This window comes from Lontra canadensis, unplaced genomic scaffold (assembly GCF_010015895.1).
Source record: "Lontra canadensis isolate GAN:19392208 unplaced genomic scaffold, GSC_riverotter_1.0 scaffold21, whole genome shotgun sequence".
Taxonomy (NCBI): Eukaryota; Metazoa; Chordata; class Mammalia; order Carnivora; family Mustelidae; genus Lontra; species Lontra canadensis.
The window spans coordinates 12,742,280-12,761,304 of NW_022631015.1; the positions used below are offsets into that span (position 1 = coordinate 12,742,280).

The window sequence follows — 19,025 nt, forward strand, 5'->3', positions numbered from 1 at the left end:
TTCTCGTGTGTATCGTGGGGAGAACAACGCCCAATACCACAGGGGGTTTGGGGGGGATTCAATGAGATAATTTACCTAAAATACCCTGCACACAGGAGATGATGGAGAGATGGCGCACAGAACGAGCTTGGATGGCTCTCTGCCGATGGAGAAGGAGTCTGGGAGAAGCTTGTCTTAGGGCAGAGTCAGCAAAGACTGTCCCTAGAGTTCAGATACAGCGGACACACAGGTATTTGCCACCAGGCAGGGAGGGAGCATATGTGGCACCTGGCACTGTCCCTTCCATTGAGAGAAGTCACACAAGAGCAGACAGTGGTCATGGACTCAAGAACACTCAAGAGAATCCAAGTTTTCCAAGTAAGCCCAGAGCATTCCAAACACTTGTGAATACCAGGTAAGGACCACTGACCCCCATCCTCTCTCAACCAGTAGCACAGGCAGCCAGGAGACTGAGCCCATATTTCCAAGGCCAGAGGCATCCACACAATGATGGGAAGAAATCAAGCAACAGGGACTAAACGTGAAGACCCTATAATGGTGCCTGCCTTACAAGGGATCTTTGAAACACCATCATCAGAGCAGAAAGGGGCTGGATTGCTGCTGGAGCCTCATGCTGCGTGACAGCCGGCTGATGGTACCCAGTCCCCTGAGCATGCTAGGAGGGAGGCTTAGGCGAATGCCTGACTTCTCAGCTTCCCATTGTGGCTCCTAATCACGGCTTTTGCAAATGGTAACACAGGGGCAAAAAGGAGCACGAAAGAAGGATCATAAATTCATTTCCTAGAATTTTTGTATTTAAAAATGAACTACTTAGGTCTTTTCTTCCTCTCCTTCCTTCAACTACATGCATTTCAGTAGATAAAATGTGAGTACTTACTAAAATATTTTTCATGCTTCTTTTAAAGAATATATATTTTCTTTCTATATACCCTAGCCCCAAATGAGAATTTTTTGTTTTAGACACTGAATATTTATCACAGAACTCAGAAGACTTTGGGGGGGGGGGACAAAAACAAAACCACACACACACACACACACACACACACACACACACACACACACAAAAAACACTTCCCAAGTCTTTTGGTTAAATACAGAAACATAAAATTGAAACCCTTGGAATAGCTCTTCTTACATTAGAAATGACTTAGGAAAATGAGACCCATAGAGTCATCTAGTTTCTTCTCCCTTTGTTCTTAATCACAGCCTTTCTGGTTAGATAGAAAAAAAAAAATTCTTTCCACTCAGTGCCTACAAAAGTTATTTATCCAGAGGGCAATTTAGGAGAACTTGAACTCCAACAGTCTACCACATGGCCCTCTGCTCGAACTATTACTGGGACTCGTTTGTGCTATTAAATCTCTAGCTCTGAACTGACAGCTGCAAAAGCTGGCATGCTCATCACAAAGTCGTGATGTCAGGGACCGCCATGTACCCCAGAGAGTGTCAGCTGACTAACCCAGCCAGGTTGCAGTTGGGCCCCGGTTGCAGTCGGGCCCGGGAAGCAGGGTGACTCCTTCCAGGAAGGCAATCCTTCCTCCTCCGTGCTGGAAAATGACCAACACATTTGGACACGCCCACCCTGCACTCACGGGCAGCCGGGGTGATACAGTGTATAGACCCTGGGAGGAGGATAGAGGATACAAGGGACTACTCTGTTCATTTTCAGATTCTGCCTCCTTGGAGCCTGGGATGGGAGTGGATGGTCCTCACGGCCCCTTAAACTCCCTTCCAGTTCTACCACCAGTCCTCTGAAGAGATGTCTACACCTCAGCTCTGTGCCAGAGACAACTGTTGGATTTCTTAGACCTGTAAACAAAAGCCACGTAGATTTGCAAGTAATGGCCTCCGCATCCAAGCCCTGACAAGTGTCCAACGGGGGATGAAAAATTAAGATAAGATGACTCCCCCATGGGGTGTTTCTTTCGAGAAAGGTCTGAATTTTTAAGCATGGTTTCAGCGACATTTGGTGGTGGTGTTGAGTGTGTGTGCGTGTGTGTGTGTGCGTGTGCATGTGTCTGTGTAACTTCAGTTGTTCCCTTTGGGACTACCCACTCCAAGCCGTCTACCATTTCCAGTAAAAGCTCTGGAAGCAGAGAGTAACAAGACGAGAGAGAAACAGAGACCAAGGGAAGGAAGAATACATTTCTTTTCCAACATGAACCTTCACAGTCCTACCTGAAGATACACCCCTGAGGGCTCTAAAACCCTGTTTTAGAAACACTGAGCATTATGTTCCTGTTTGGTCTTTTTTTTAATACCGATTCAAAAACTTGCCTGTGTCAGCATCTTGAAAGCAAAGGTCAAAGCTAAGGAAAATAGCCTTGACTATTTTCCAACCCAGGGAAGATTATTATCTGTGTGGAACTGAAGTCTTCCCTTTTGAATCCACAAAGCTGGGTGAAACCACTGCAACCCCAGAGGCCCCAGGATGGGAGTCTGTGGTCAAACCCACTCCTGCCGTGCCTTTGACCCTGCCAGAGAGCCCCGTGGAAGGACATTTCAGTAGCATATCCCCCTACACTCAGTTCCACCACAGCCAAAGTAGCGGTATAAGGTGGCTCCTTGCAATTTTCTAATTGTTGACAAACCCACAGGGCTATTGTATTCTTTGCCTCCTCTGTCTCCAGGCCCTGTGTGCTCTGGTACTCTCCTTCTGGCTCACTTGCTGTTCCTGGCCCTCCCTTACCCCATCTCAGGCCAGGCCAAGGGCAATGAACCAATTAGGAAGACACTCCCTTCTGCTTCCTATGAGCAACACCAATCAATCAAGATCACTGTTGGCTTTGCTACCAAGTGCTCTTTCCTCCAGACATTTTAAGTGGCTTCCTGGAATTTTGAACGTTCTCATTAGCCCTCTGCACCCCTACTTCTCCCCAGACTAACAGGCTTCTGCAGACAGACGGGGTTTGGGAGGGGGATGGAATCCCGCTGGGGCTGACCTTGCCACTGGATGGCAGGAGCATGTGGCTCGCCAAGGTGAAGGGGTGGATGAGCAGAGGAGGAAAGCACCCCCTCTCTGCTTCTCATGGTCAAGGGCAACGGAAGCTGCTAAGCCTCCTCCCCCTTTATGCGAAGGCCCGGCAGGCATGATGTCAGGAATAGCAGCCCCCACACCCCACGCCCCTAATACTCCCGGCCACTATTGGCTCAGCCCGCCATCAGTCTTCTTCGGTGCCCCTCACCCGGGCTGGGGGTTCACCCCTCCCAATGCCACTTACTCACACTGACCCCCGCCACCTTCCCGCCCTGCACACCTCGAGGCCGCCTCTGCCCCCGCCCCTCGCCTTCCTTCCTCCACTCCGGGCTCCACGCCCAAGACCTGCGTCCGCCTAGGTCCCCAGTCCTGGGCTAACAGTACAGGGACATCCGGCTGCGGCGCATGGCCTCGCTGATCAGGTAGGCGGGGCTCAGCTCGGGCTCCTCTGTCATGATGGCAATGTTCTGCCACTCGCCCGTCTGGCTGGACCGCTTGATGGTGTCCACCACGCACAGGGCGTACAGGCAGTCATCGAAGGTGGCGGCCATGGTGAGCGGCCGCCCGTCCCACGTGCGCCGGTCGTCCTGGTCCTGGAAGGCCTGGCGCACGGCCTGCATCATCTTGATGGTGCCGCGCAGGTAGGGCGCCGGGATGTCGCTGAAGGCCTTCTCGGGCAGCAGGGAGTTGCTGACCGGCGTGGCGTCCTGCAGCAGCAGCTCCTGCTCCGCCGCGCTGTTGCGCTGCCCGTACAGGTCCGTGCCCGCCGCCAGCAGGCGCCCGGCCGAGCCCACCACGGTCACGTCCTGCTTGAACTCGCCGGGCACATTGAAGTTGAGGGTGACGGTGCAGCACACGCCGCCCTCCAGCACCATCTGGAAGGTGCAGAAGTCGTCGCTGGTGATCTGGCGGATGCCCTTGATGTGGTCGGTCTGCTTCACGAAGGTCTTGAGCAGCCCGTGGACCTTGACGGCCTTCTGGCCGGTGAGGAAGGTGAGCAGGTCGATGATGTAGGTGCCCACCGAGTGCAGGCCGCCGCCGCCCATCAGGTCGTCGCAGCTCCAGTTGTACTTCTTGCCCAGCAGGCTGCCGCTGTGCACCTGCACCTCGCACACCAGCAGCTCGCCCACGTAGCCCTCCTCGATGAGCTGCTTCATGCGCACGAAGGCCGGCAGGAAGCGCAGCACGTTGCCCATGATGCTCATGAGCTTGGGGTAGTAGTGCGCGGCCGACATCATGCGGAAGGCGTCCAGCGGCGTGGCCGTGCGGTCGCAGATGACGTTCTTGCCGATGCCTGCGGGCGGGAGGAGAAGACAGGCCGTGAGCGCGCGGGGTGAGCAGCGGGCGGGGGCGCGGCGTGCGCAGCGGGCGGGGGCGCGGCGGCCCGCGGGCGCTAATTCTCGGGGCCGACCAGGCCTGATGCGAGGGTCCCCCTTACGACCCAGGCTATTTTGTGGCACTGGTTACTTAGGCAAAAGTTACACCATCTATATTACATTTATAATACAACCTATACATAATTATCTTCATATTTCAGTGGAATTACTTTAGCATGAAACCACGGATCTAAATACTGACTCATTGTAATATATTTAAAGAGCCTGTATTTTGGAGAGGTTTTTAAATGCTTGCCAGTATATAATAGAAAACGCTTCGTTTCATGTTTCATGTCTATAAGTCTATAACATTTCATACACAAGTATATTTTACTTGTAAAATACTGATAATTTAAAATTTAAATATAAAATGTAAGTTCTATTGAGGTATACAATATCATCTTTTTACATATAAAATGTTTTGTTAAAATTATCTTCCATATGAGATGTTTTATAGCTTTATTTTATATATAAAACATAACGTATTAAAAATGTACTATTAGAAATACCCTATATAGGAAAGAGAAGAGTGTCTCTGTCTGGATAGAACCAGAATAGGCAAGCCTAAGTCATAGCCAAGGCCAGTCTGGTTAAATATGAGGAAGAATTTCTTAATGATATCCTCCGAGGTCTAAGCTTTTAGCTCTCTCCCCTACAACCACAAACAAAGGATTATATTTTGAGTATTATCCTGCTTGTTTATTTTGCATTATGGATTAGGGCTGGCAGTGGTCAGAGATACTTTTGTTTACTGTTTTTGCACTCTTGGGGAAGAGTGGGTATCCCCTGTTTCTGAGAGGTGGGCAACGGCTGGTTCCTCCCAGACCTCCATCTGGCTCATGGTGGGGTTTGATGCTTTTGGCCAATGCAGCTGAGGCCAAATAACAATTAGGCTTATGTGATGACTGTACTGGGTGCATAAATTACAGGTAGATTCAAGCCCTTTGGGAGACTAAGTGATTCTGGGCCTGGAGAAAACAAAGGATCAAAGGAAAGAAGAGTGACAGGCAATGAGAGGGATTTATTCTGTAGAAGCCAAGAGTGAGGGAAGAAAAACAACTCAGCTGAACCTGTAGAGATAGCCAAGTGGAACTTAATAATGATAATATCAATAATATTAATAATAATAGAATTACACAGACTTTGTTAGTAAGTCATATCACACAGATTTTGTTAGTAAGTCAGATTAAAGATTGCTAGGTGGAAATACTTGGAGAGCTTCTGAGTCAGGCCACGTGTCCCTCCCTGTGGCTGGTCTCTCTTGTCGAGTCACGCTTAGCACTTGGACCCTCTACTGGGAACCTGTCCACTCCAGCCACTGACGGGGGAGATACCCAAGGGAGATAGAGCAATGAGACACGCACTCCCATCCCATGCTGTGGGCATTCAACTTGAGAGAACCCAGGAAATCTCACAATAAGCTAAGCTGACATCGGGTTCTGTGGGGGTCCTGCAACTGTGGGTGTCTGTCCAGGGGAAGTGCCTGGACAAGGCCACGGTCTGCCCCGTGGCTCTCATTTTCCTGGTGGAAGAACTAGCCAAACAATAGACATAGCCAGAACAGACTGTAGAAAATAAATACGATTGTTGGTTGTCAATTTCCACACACACATTTAATTCTGGCCCTGAATGAAAGGCCTGGAAGCCTCACGATGACCACATCTCCTTGCCTTTTCCATGTTGGCAGAGCTGGCTGGTTTTTCTGGTGACCATGAACGATCAGTAAGAAGCTCCTTTAACTCTTAGCAACCAGCTGAGGACTAAGGCTCTGGGAGAGGGACGAGGAAGCTTTGGTTTATGTTACCAAATGTGCCACGAGCTTGTGAAACACAGTGTTCTGATAACACGATCCCGAAGGCATTAGGCTCATGTAACAGCAGCTCACGCTAGCAGGAGCAGATTTATATGTAAACGGATTGGTAGGTCATTGCAGGGACAGGTGACTAATGATGCCAAAGTATGCCTCGCACCTGCTGGGTATGGGCTGTGGCCTCTCCTATACCCTACCTCAAGGTATCCCCAAACCAGGACCCTGCCTGTCATCTTCTCAGTACACTCTTTCTGTCATCTTAATGGCACATGAGTAAAAGTTTCTTATTTTTCTATTATACTCCCAATTTTTTATTTTATTTTTTTATTTGAGAGAGCGAGAGCACAAGCGTGGGTGAGGGGAAGGGAAGGACAAGCACATTACCCGCTGAGCAAGGAGCCTGACACAGGGCTCGATCCCAGGACCCTGAGATCAGGACCTGAGCCTGAAGTCTGAGGCTTAACCGACTGAGCCACCCACATGCCTTTTTTCTATCATAAAAAAAAAAAAAACCCATAGGGGCACCTGGGTGGCTCGGTGGGTTCATCCTCTGCCTTCGGCTCAGGTCATGATCTCAGGGTCCTGGGATCGAGCCCCGCATCGGGCTCTCTGCTCAGCAGGGAGCCTGCTTCCTCCTCTCTCTCTGCCTGCCTCTCTGCCTACTTGTGATCTCTCTCTGTCAAATAAATAAATAAAATTAAATTTAAAAAAAAACATAAAATAGCCAAAGAAAAAACAGGGGAAATTAATTGACTTCCCATCCACACACCCAAAGCCATCACTAAATGGGTAATTTCTTGCAGCAGCATAGATGAAACGATTCTGTGGAAAATTCCTTCTCCAGAAAATACACTACGAACAGACACAAAAATGCCTCTCCCTTTCTGACACTCACGCATGGCTCCCCTGACGTCCTGAGATAAAGTCTATCTTCCGCTAGGCTATTTAAATATGTTGTGGCTTCACGCTACATGATGAAGTCCTCAAAGACAAAGCCTGGCTCTCATTTCTTAAGCCTCCGCTGTGCCCACGGTACCCAGTGGACATCGTGGCCTCGCCCCACCTCACGGCCCACCGTCTTTAGCAATATCCACACTTCCCAGAGGGGTGTCAGCAGCGTCTCAACTCGCCATACCTACAAAGCACAAAGGAGACCTCTAGGAATCTACCAGAAAGAAAGAAGCTAAAATGTAAGCATGGCTTGTTGCCCAAAGAGGCTTCTCACTGAATTATTTATTAAAACAAAAAGCTTGGAACAATGCAAATGCCCAATGACAGAAGAATGGTACGGAAGCCGCATAATGGGATAATTGTGGAGCTGCTGAACGTGATGCTAATGGAGACTTTCTGATGGCAGGCGAGAGGGTTATGATGTCATGTTACGTGAAAAGGGGCTCTATTCATAGACATACTATGATCTGTACTGTCTCTTAAACATACAAAAGAAGAAGAGAAAATCTGGAAGGGAACACCTCAAAATGTTTATAATGGTTAATTCATTCGTAGGATTATGACTGATTTGTATTTTCTTCACTAGGCTCTTCTGTATTTTCTAAGTTTCTCCTTTTATGGTCAGAAAAAATGTTCGCTTTTCTTCTTTCTTTTAAATGCTGTATTTATTTGGGCGCCTGGGTGGCTCAGTGGGTTAAAGCCTCTGCCTTCGGCTCAGGTCATGATCTCAGGGTCCTGGGATCGAGGCCTGCATCGGGCTCTCTGCTCAGTAGGAAGACTGCTTCGCCCCCCACCCCTCTGCCTCTCTGCCTACTTGTGATTTCTGTCTGTCAAATAAATAAATAAATAAATCTTAAAAAAAAAAAAGACTGTATTTATTTATTCGAGAGGGAGAGAGAGCATGCATGAGCTGGGAGGAGGGGCAGAGGGGCAGGGACAAGCAGACACTGCGCCAAGCGGGGAGCCTGATGGGGGGCTCGATCCCAGGACTCCCAAGTTCATGATTCCAGTTGAAGTCAGATGCTCAACTGACAGAGCCACCCCAGGTGCACCGTAGCTTTCCTGTCTTAAACCCGAAGGAGACATGAAGACCTTTGAAGGATCATGCTGACATGATGGCCAAGGGCCCTCCAAGGTCTAGGGTGGCAGGCAGGTGCAAGAGCCAGCGGACCTGTCCCAGCACCCCCTGCCCCAGCGGGCTGGTGAGAGCTCCACTGACCCTCAGTTGTGAATGCTTCAGAGGCTCAGGCTATGTTGCTACGTCTTCTGGTTCCAATTCCTCAGGACTTCAAAGCTATGGACTCTCTTCAGAAGATGCAATTCAAACATACACACAAAACTATACCCACACCTCAAGCCCCGGTACAGTTCCCTCAGGTTCCAAGGAGCAGGCCTCTCCATCATATACTGTACAGTAACTTCTTCTTTTTAAAGTATGTATGTATGTATTTTTATTTTTTAAGTAGGCTCTGTGCCCAAGATGGGGCTCGAGCCCACAACCCCCAGATCCAAGAGTCCCATGCTCTACCAAGTGAGCCAGGCGCCCCATACAATAATTTCTTGAAGGCTTTATGTTAAAAACGAGATAACACTTCCAGTTTTAAAAGAAATCCAAAATGCAGAGCTAATAGACCCTTCACTGATTTGTGGAGCAAATTCCTTTTCTCTCTCTTCTGGATACTTTTACCTTAACCCCTCCCCGTTTGGTGGGGTTTCTACTAAGCACCCTCTGGAGCTCCCCAACATCCTCAGGTCCTCTTTCCCAGCTTATCCCCACCAAAATGCCCAGAACCTGAAGCTCCAAATCCTTAGCCATTTAACAAGAACAAAGGGCTTAGGCTAAAGAAATAGAATTCTTTTTTTTTTTATTGTTTGCTTATTTGGTTTTCTGATTTTTGTTTTATTTCAGTTTTACTGAGGTATAATTGGCATATAAAATTGTAAGATCTTTATTTTTAAAAAAGATTTTACTCATTTATTTTAGGAAGGCAGGGGCCGAGGGAGAGAGAGAATCTCAAGCAGACTCCCTACTGAGCACAGAGCCTGACCTGGGGATCGATCCCACAACCCTGAGATCATGACCTGAGCTGAAACCAGAAGTTGGGCACTTAACCCACTGAGCCACGCAGGCGCCCCTAAAGTTGAAAGATACTTAAGGTGTACACCATGGCTATCTGGCTTACGTATGCATTGTGAAGTTATTTCCACCCTCTGTTTAATTAACCTCTCTTGCTTATCTTTTTTTGTGTGTAAGAGAACATTTAGGTTCTACCCTCTTAGCAGATTTCAATTACACGATACAATGTTATCAGCTGTAAACACTTTATATACAATCCTCAGACTTTATTCATCTTATAGCGGAAAGTCTGTGCTTAAAGGAATTCAGTTCAGATTGTAGACTTCTAGTCATCACAGTGTGAGTGTGTGTGTGTGTATATGTAAGTACATGAGTGTGGCACAGAGCATCCCCTCACCTAAAACCACAAGCAGTGTAAAGGGAACTTAGATTGTCTGGGTATAGGTTTCACACACCCAACAATCCCGGGTGCATCAGGTGCCACGGTTCCGTGGCCGAGATTTCTTCCAAAGAAAGCAGTTCAATACCTGCCTTCCAAATTGCCTCCGCCAGCCTGGGCTTCGGTCGGGCTGTCCAGAAAATACCAGGCTCTTCGGTGTCTTTGTGATTTTCAGGTGTCTTAGCACAGTGCTTTTCTTGCTACCCCTGGGAAAGGGCTAGAATAGGCTCTTTAGAGAACAGCCTTTCTCTGTTTTGGCTGAAAAGAAAATAACAAGTGGGGGCCAAATCCTGCGCTCCTCCCTACGGACATGACTTCGGCAGGAAGGTAAATAGATACCATCAGGGCGACAAGAGCTGAAAGCCTCTGTTTCTCAGGGAGAGAACCCTGGGAGAGCCCTGCCTGCCCCCAAACAGCCATGGCCGATTGCTAATGAGAAACCACGAGGGGAGAGCAGTACCCTGATCTCTGCTCTGCAGACTCTGAGAGGAGACAGTGTGTGTTCTCACTCATGGGAGGACTTTACCCAAAGACCAAACATGCTCCCTTAGGAGTTGATACTGTCTTGTGGCAAGCGGTGGCATCCTCCTTCTAAGGCGAAAGATCCACAGCTCTGGCGCCCCCAACCCTCTTTAAAAAACCTGCCACGGGGGGATCAAGATAATCGAGGACTTGAAACAGACGGCTTCAATTTCACTCCTAATACACGGGCCGTGCAGAATGAAAAGCAGAAAAGAATGCTACATGGCTGAGGAAGAAAGAGTGCTGTATGTTTTGTCAAGCCCCAAAATGCTTCCCAAGCTCTGGTTCGACCCACCGGTGCTCACGATGGTGCAGGGGAAAGGCGGGAGCTTGCCAGGCATTTGGGGCTGCGGTGGAAGCGGTCACCCTGCTGCTGCTTCCCCCCGGGAAGTGATCTGAGCCATTAAAGCATCACCCTGTGCTTAGCTCTCTCCTCTGAGGGATCTGCCCCTGCACCCAGAAATGGATGCCTTGGAATCCTGCCACATTTGTCAAGGCAGAGAGCACTGTGACTCTGGGTGGGTGGCAGAGAATACATCGGCGCCGGCCTGGCACGTGAGGAAGTCTTCACAGCCCACCTCCACTGCAGACCACCTCTCCTTTTGTATGAAGACAAAAGGTCGAAGCTGGTCTTTTGGGGATGGAGAGGAGCCGAATACGTCCCCCCCCAGAATGTACCGCTTTGGCATGTGGATTATTTCAAGACTGAAGACAATGATACTCAAGAAGAGATTTTTACCTCCCCCTTGACTGCCTGAAAGAATTTAGCTAGAGGGGCTGTACCAGGAAGAGAGAGCTATTACCAGAGATGACTTTTTATAGCAGAAAGACTTATCTGCATGGCCCTGGCAAATACTGGTTTATCGAACATTTGTCCTCTTTCATCTTCCTGTGAAATGTCTTCGTCCTCCCCCTTGAAGCCCCAGACCTTGTGCCCTCTCCTTAGCTCAGTTATGATCTATAACCCTCAACGACCTGCGTGCCAGGGGGTCTCATGTTTCTATAGGGGCTCCCATATGCAAGAAATTTGCTCTTCTCCCGTTACTCTGTCTTACGTCCATTTAATTTTTAGCCAACCAAGAAACTTAGAAGGGAAGATGGGAAAATGTTGCCTGCCCCTTACAGCACCTTGGGCTGGAACAAACTTCATTTTTCAGGTGAGAACCCCTTGTCAGCAAATAAAGTGAGAGCTGCCTTGTCCCTAAAATGGTGGGACTAAGACCTTCTCACCTCTATCATGGAGCTGATGCAGGGGAGAAAATGAGATCATTGGGAAAATTCTGGAGGGTGAAAGCGCCCAGTGTAAGGCTGCTCTTTGTCAGAAGCTTTTAAAATGAAATAATTCCAGAAGGAGCTTTATTGCCCTCCCGAGAGCTCTCATGGGGAAATGGGAAATTGGCTCCCTCCACAGCCTACAGACTCTGTTCTCTGTAATGAGGGGTCAGTGCTGCTCATAGTTTCCCACCGGCAGACCCTAAGCCACCTTCAGGTCCCTGCGCCTCCCATCCTCTAAGCTCAAGGTCTCTGAGCTAGGGCTGGGTACGCGCCCGTATCTCTTTCCAGAGACCAGAGCTTTTGCAAGGGGCTGATACTCCCTCCAGAAGATCCCTGAAGGAACAGGGACAAAGGACTTCCCACTGACACCTTGAGGGAAAGAGCTGTGCTGTCTGCTGTCCCAAAGAACAGCTGCCCTTTCCTGCCCTTGATCAAGTAGGTTATCCCCTGGACACCTGGGGTACAGCTGCCACCTGGCCACCCAGAGACCAGAGCCATCCCCCAGCATAATCAGCTGAAACTTCAAAGCCTGCCTCCCTGCCAACACATTGCCAATTACACACTCCTTTATCTAATCGATGGTGGGAATCTATGAGGCCAATGTTACTTTCCCACCAGTTCCTCCCAATTATTCCACTTGTGTTGACAGCTCCTTATCTTCTGAAAGCCCACATGACTGCTGGTCCTACAGGCGGGCTCCCAGCTGTTCTGGCAGATTGGCAGAATTCCCACAAGAAGTCCCATCAGATATAGCTTCCTAGTTTTTCCTGTCATTCACAGAAGGTAGAGAAGATTTCTCTGCCATTCAGGGAGGGAACTTATTATTTTCATATATACTCCATTATGTCAACATTTCTGTGCTAGGCACTGGGACTGAAAAATGAGTAAGATACACCAATAGAGCTCTCAGTCTAGTACAAAAGACCAACCAGAAATGAGGGATTACAGTATATTATAGATTACGGGATCTAACAGAGGGATAAGCAGTGAGAGCAGGAAGAAGGGCTGCCCGACTGATCTGGGAGTGGTAGAAACCACTGCTGGAGAGGTGACATTTGAGCAAGGTTCTGAGGTATGTGTAAGAGTTTACCTGAGGGACACCTGGGTGATTCGATCAGTTAAGCCCCTGACATTAGATTTCAGCTCAAGCCATGATCTTGGGGTCATAAAATCAAGCCCCGTGTTAGGCTCCCTGCTCAGGGCAGAATTTGCTTCTATCTCTGTCCTTCAGACCCCTCCTTCCCCCAACTTGAACACACACACTCTCTCAAATAAATAAATTTTTTAAAAAAAGAGTTTACCGAACGAATAGTCAAAAGCTTCGGGTCCCATTTAGAAAGTGGTTGAAAACAAGAGTGTTGAACCTAGGATCTGAGAAACCATTAAATTTGGAAATTGTGTGTATGTATCCTGATGTTTAATTTTCTGAGAGATTCATTAGGCTCGGTCATGATCTCAGGGTCCTGGGATCGAGCCCCACATCGGGCTCTCTGCTCAGCAGGGAGCCTGCTTCCCTTCCTCTCCCTCTGCCTGCCTCTCTGCCTACTTGTGATCTCTGTTTGTCAAATAAATAAATAAAATCTTAAAAAAAAAGATTTTATGATCAAGGGGAGATCAAGCAGAAATGCAGCAGAGGGAAAGCAAAAAGGAAGGCAGAGTACAGACAAATGTCTGGTTTTAGCAGAACTAAGTACCCGAGTACACTGGGCCACTCGTAACCAGTCCTTCCCCTCTCCCCGTGGGTTTCACTCACTCCCTGCAACCTGCCTTTAGTCCAGCCCTGTCTCAGCTCCTGCTCGTCCTTCCTTTATTCCCTAGGGGTTGGCACGTTCTCCCTCTCCACCCTCCCGCCCATCCCCCATACACTTGTGCTTTTTTTTAAGCTGAGAATGTTTCTTTCAGCACCAGCAGGGATGACCTGTCTAAACCCCAGTCTGTGCCCTCTGGCCCTTCTTCCATATAAATTGGGAGGAGAGCCCCTTTGGAGAAATCCCTCATCGTCAATCCTCATGAGGGCTTCTGACAAGCAACTTCCCAACTCAAACTACTGATCTGATCTGTTTATAATAACAATGACATACTTAAAATCTCTCTCTCTCCCTCTTTTTGGTTTTGAGAGAGAGAGAGAGAGAGCGCATGAGTGGGGGGAGGGGTAAAGGAGGAGAATCTCAAGCAGACTCCCCACTGAGTGCAGAACTGGACCCAGGGCTCCATCTCACGACCCTGAGATCATGACCTGAGCTGAAACCAAGGGTCGCTTAACTGACTGAGCCACCAGGTGCCTCAAAGACATACTTTCAACTAGTAACCACAACCAGCTACTGAGCACTTACGTCAGAAGAGGCTGAGCATTTTCCATATCCTTCCATTTTTGTAGGGTACCCAACCTCATGAGGCAGGCACTAATATCGTCCCCATCTTGCAGATTCGGAAACTGAGCCTCGAAAAGGGGTAACAACTTGCCCACATTTCTGCAAGTCAGTGACCGGGAGAGCTAGGATTTGAACCCCGATTGCTGGGCCTCAGAGAAAACCTGGCCTTTACTTTTACACTCCTACTGCCTTCTGAACACTCCTGTCCTAAATCTGACTTGGTGCTTCTCCTCTCTGAACTGCATACCATACCCAGAGGTGACATCCACCTCCCTGACACGTTCTCCCAATGCCGCCAGGCAACACACACCCGTGCCCACATGTGCAGCGCCTGTAACACACAGTATCTGAAGGAGGGCTCCAGGGAGAACTGTGCAAACACCAGGGCGCTGGGGGGAGGGTGCCCACTGGCCTCCTGGATGACAGCCAAAAGCCCCAGAGCACCACAATTAAGTTTCCATTCTAATTCCAAACCTGACATGGAAATGGGTCAAGGGTGACTCTCCTTCGGTTCCCATCCCAACCCCCCCACCACCACCAAGGCCCCTAATGCTGCTGGTGGGCTCTGAAAAAGATGAATGGACCAGAGAAAGGAAATCAGCACAGCTAATACGGATGAGACTTGTGATCAAACTGAAGTAAATTTCCAAATGCTTTTCTATATCCAACTGGCCCCTAGAGGCCAGCTTCTATCGTACCAGTGCTTTCTACGGGTCCCCCCCCACGCAACCACCGCCACTCAGGACTGTTGTCTAAAGCCTCCTTTTGCAATGGAATCCCGACCAGGAGTTGGATTCTCTCAGACTGTTCCGTGCGCACTCTGTCATCTAGTCACTGAGCCCATTAACAGCGGGGACATCCAGAGCAGGGACTGTGCTCCCGAAACACATTTCATTTATTGGTCAATCCTACACATCTGCGTCCCTCTCGGCCCGTACGTGTTGAGAATGAACATGGTGTTGGGAAGTCACTCGCCAGCCCCTTCCAGCTTGGGCATTCCCCAGGAGAGAAAAGCTGCCATTCCTAACCCGGAGGAGACAGCAGGAAGGGGGGCAGAAGTCAGACACCCTCTAGGCTGGTGGCAGGCATCCTGGGAGGTGGGCCTGAGGCAGCCCTTACCTGCCTGTGGGTGACACACACAGGCACCCCATGGGAATACAGAGGCCTGGGGCTGTGGTAGTGGCTGCAGTGGTCAGGGAGCTGAGGACAGAGGAAAACAGCCAGGCTGCGGGCTCGCCAGTGGAGGCCTGCCGTGCTGGTCCCAAGTAGCCTAAGGACACCCATTGCCTCTCAGTGTGCATCATTCTGGGGAGCGGCCCGGAACCGCCCCTCTCAAGCCTGCACCACTGTTCCACACCCAAACAAGCCAGAATTCATAGGATACCACCTGATGCAGGGGCACAGCCACGTCCTGCAGGGGACAAGGACACGGGGCAGAATGCTGAGCTGGGTCACCAGAGTCATCACAAAGAGACTGAGCTACTCAAACTGTAAGTGATTGGGCTGGGTGAGTCGACTGTATTGCACTATAATTCCATTCCTTACCCACGCGTCAAGCAGGATGGTGGGGGGCCTAGAAGGATATCGAAGTAAATGTGAATTTTCATCACATATCCCAAAGCAGGGGGGAAGGACCACATTATCTCCCAAAGCCCCTCCACAGTCCTCTCCAAGACCTCAGTACCAAATTACTGATTTTTGAGTCAATGATTTCCAGAGGAATATAGACTATCCTCACTGTGCATATAGAATGCAAGACAAGAGACTAGGGGCACCTGGGTGGCTCAGTCAGCTAAGTGTCTGTCTTCAGCTCTGGTCATGAGCCCCGGGTCCTGGGATCAAGCCCCATGTTGGTCTGGCTCCCTATTCAGGAGGGAGCCTGACCTTTCCTCTCCCTCTACAGTTCCCCTTGCTTATGCTCTCCCTTTCTCTGTGTCAAATAAATACAATCTTTAAAAAAAAAAAAAATAGACAACCTTTTAGGGCAACTACTCAAACAAGCCAAAAAGGAGGAAACTCTCCATTCAAGACAAACTCTCCAGTGAAGGGATCATAGTCAGAGACCCTCAGCCAGTAACGTGTGTGTGTGTGTGTGTGTGTTTTGAATTAGGATATTTCACACAGCCCAAGTTTTTGGCCTCTCTTAAACAATAGAAAGACCCAGAAACATTGGGTTTCTTTCCCCCAGAGCCTCCTGCATGACAACAACCAGCTGGAGAGAAATAGTGCCTTCCAAAGTTGGATGGTGCGTGTATCTCCAGTCGACCCCAGTCCCCACCGGTCCCCAGTGAATCGCTGTGTCCGTTTTCTATTCCTGCCGTAACAAACTACCACCAACAGAGCAGCTGAACCCAACACCCATGCACTGTCCTTCAGTGCTCTGGGTCAGAAGTCCGGTGGGCTCCCCTGCGTCTCTGCTCAGGGGTTCGCAAAGCCACTCTGGGGAAGAAGGTGCTCCCCACGTTCACAGGGTTGCTGGCTGAGCTCAGGGCTTTGGAGCTAAGGATCTGAGATTCTCTGATGGTTTCCTTGTGGCTGCTCAGCTTCTAGAAGGGCCTGCGTTCCTGAGGTGCGGTGCTACATTCAGGCCAGTGGTAGTATCTACAAGTGGGTCCTTCAGCTGGAATGTCTCTGACTTCCTCCTTTGCCACCAGCTAGCGAGAACGCTCTGTCTTTAAAGGGTTCCTGTTATTACGTGAGGGCCTACCCAGATCATTTCCCTTTGGCCCGGCCCAGATCATTTCCCTTTGGCCGTATAACTAATCACAGGAGGGACACCGGGGAGCAAAGGTCATCACAAATGACACCACTGCACTCCATCGGTGTGCTTGTGAGCTCTAGAAAAAAAAGTCCTGCCAGCAGGAGAATTCTCAAGTCCTCTCCCGACCACGTAAAGCTCCTCAGACACGTGTTGACATTCCTTTCAAATCAACCTTTGTTTCTGTGTTCTTTCGGTAACTTTTACCACATCAAAAAGAAAGCCTCAGTGAGGTACTCTGGGCTTAAAAATCCTATTATTAGTCTCCTTGTTACCACGGAGATTGTGTCCCCAATTCGGGGCTCCCTGTAGGTAGCCCTAATACGAACAGGGCCGGGCAGGGTGGTGGCCAGGGTCTCCAGGGGCCAAAATGAGTGCACGGCAGGGAAGGGGAGCTGAAATTGTCATGGACCCACCAGGTGCCCGCGGGCCCCGTGAAGCCTCATGCTGGTGGCCCCTTATCTCCGTTTGTCCAGAATAGGTCGTGGAGGCTCAGAGAGATTAGGATGACCCAGGACCACAGACAGATGGCAGGTCCCCACTGCAAATTCAGCTCTGTGTTTCCAACGCCCTCAGTTTTCCACTTTTCACCTAAGGAACCATGATGGGTGGAAGGGGAGAAGCAGCCCCAAACCTGGGGGCCTCACTGGACCCAGGCACGGAGTCCAGACGGGTTGTGGGGAGGCACTGGAGGCGGGGGCGGGCCAAGGCCCGTGCCTGAAGGGGTAAGAGCTAGAAGCAAAGGGCTGGAGGCTCCAAGCTGAACCACAACGGTGGCTGGCCTGGCAAGCCAGGTGTCCAGCTGCACCACATCTGTGCAGAGAGCGGCCTGGGGGCAGCTGCAAAGAAGACGATCAGGAAGGAGGGAGGCTGGGGAAACAGGTCATGGTGGGAACAGGGTGCCCACAGCTGAACACAGGAAGCCCTGCACGGGCCACAGCCCTCTGCACACAGGCAGCCGCCGGCTCGGCCGAAGGAACGGGGCAGCAAGGCGCTTGCCACACAGTCCACTTCCGACAAGCAAGGGGGCAGCAGAAGGACAGTGGGGGCCACACTATAGCTCCCCATGGGCTCACCCCACTGCCAGGGTGGACGGGGACAACCAGCCAGGAGACCGTCTTCAGTTCTAAGTCATGGCTCCTGCTGATGTAGACAGACAACAGCGATCAACTCCCCGTCCCCTGCATCAACACCCAGGTCTAGGGCTCCTGGACAACGCGTCGGGGTTATCGCGAACAAACCACTTCGCTGGACACTTTCAGCTCCATCAGCTCAGCTCTGCTTCTTAGAGCAGGTCTGTGACAAGACGTGGAGAGCGGTGGGAAGGTGGTGATGGTTAGAAACAGAGGTGACTTCTAATTAGGGGAGTGTTTGGGGGCGGGGTAGGTAGCGGGGACTTGTTGCTTTCAGGGGCCGCCTAGCCTCTGAATCTCCTTGCTCTATCTGGGAAATGCTTCGCCGTGGTAAGTCTTGGTGGGAAGTAGAACTTCTCCCCTCCTGTGGAAGCTAAGCCAGGGGCATGCTTTCCTGGCCGCCTTGGCAGCAAACGCATGGGCACATGCCTGGGTTTGGCCAACCAGGGACCCTGCCTGGGTTCGGATCATAAGGAAGAAGGAGAATGGAAAATTCATCCTGGCGGTGGGGATGGCAATATCCAGTTTCCAAGGGCGGCTGTGGCTGTGATTCCAATGATGCCAGCACCATCGAGAAAGCAACGGGGTCCGTCGATATTGGCTGGGTTCTCTGGTGTGACTCAGATGGGAACTCTAGATGCCAAGTCTTCCTTTGGTCCTCTTGTTTTCCAAGCCTACTTCCCCCAGCTTGACTCACATTTCTGTGATGAACTAATCTCCTTTCAAGAAATTCTACTTCGTTAAAATCAGTCAAGTAGTTTCTGTGGTTGGCCATCAAAATGCTTCTCCAGGACAAGGTTAATAAGCTTTCTGGATCCCTCTTTGAAAAGATTGATTTGAGCACAGAGGAACCACTGAGTGCCTGTTAATAAAGCATCCCGAGATCCAGCCTGATTTATTGGAAAGGGAAGTGGAATGAGGGTCGGGTGATGTGTTTTAAAGTTCTGACTCCAGCATGTGGAGCTGTTTGACCCACGCCGTTGGACATCGAGAAAACTGGGTTCCTGTATCTATAAAACTGGAACAGTAACACTTTCAAAAGACTGCTTTGAGGATGAAATGACATATGGGCAACTGTCTGGCCACATAAAGAGTGCTCGAATGTCTACTGAAGTCAACAATCGATCCAACCAAAAACTGCTGTCAGCCCCTAGAGCTACAAGAATTAACACGTTGGGAAGGAGGGACGTCAGTGCATGGTAGCGTGGGGCTGGCCAGGGACCAAGACTTGAAATCGAAATGGGTTCTAAGCCTGGCTCTGCCACCAATTCAAGGTGCGAAAGCCTTCTTAGAAATGGCAGCTTTATAAGACCGCTGACAGCACGGCACAGACGG

The 19,025-nt window shown here is 49.9% G+C and overlaps 1 protein-coding gene across 2 annotated transcripts in view; it reads right to left on the reverse strand.

Moving 5' to 3' along the window:
- Window positions 1-2,979: 2,979 nt before the first annotated feature.
- Window positions 2,980-19,025, reverse strand: part of GFOD1 (glucose-fructose oxidoreductase domain containing 1) — a 100,861-nt gene continuing 84,815 nt past the window's right edge. For both annotated transcript variants that reach the window (XM_032861586.1, XM_032861587.1), the window contains exon 2: window positions 2,980-4,271. In XM_032861586.1, coding sequence (XP_032717477.1) covers window positions 3,352-4,271 — 920 coding nt within the window. In that variant the 3' untranslated portion in view covers window positions 2,980-3,351. The remainder of the gene's footprint in view (window positions 4,272-19,025) is intronic.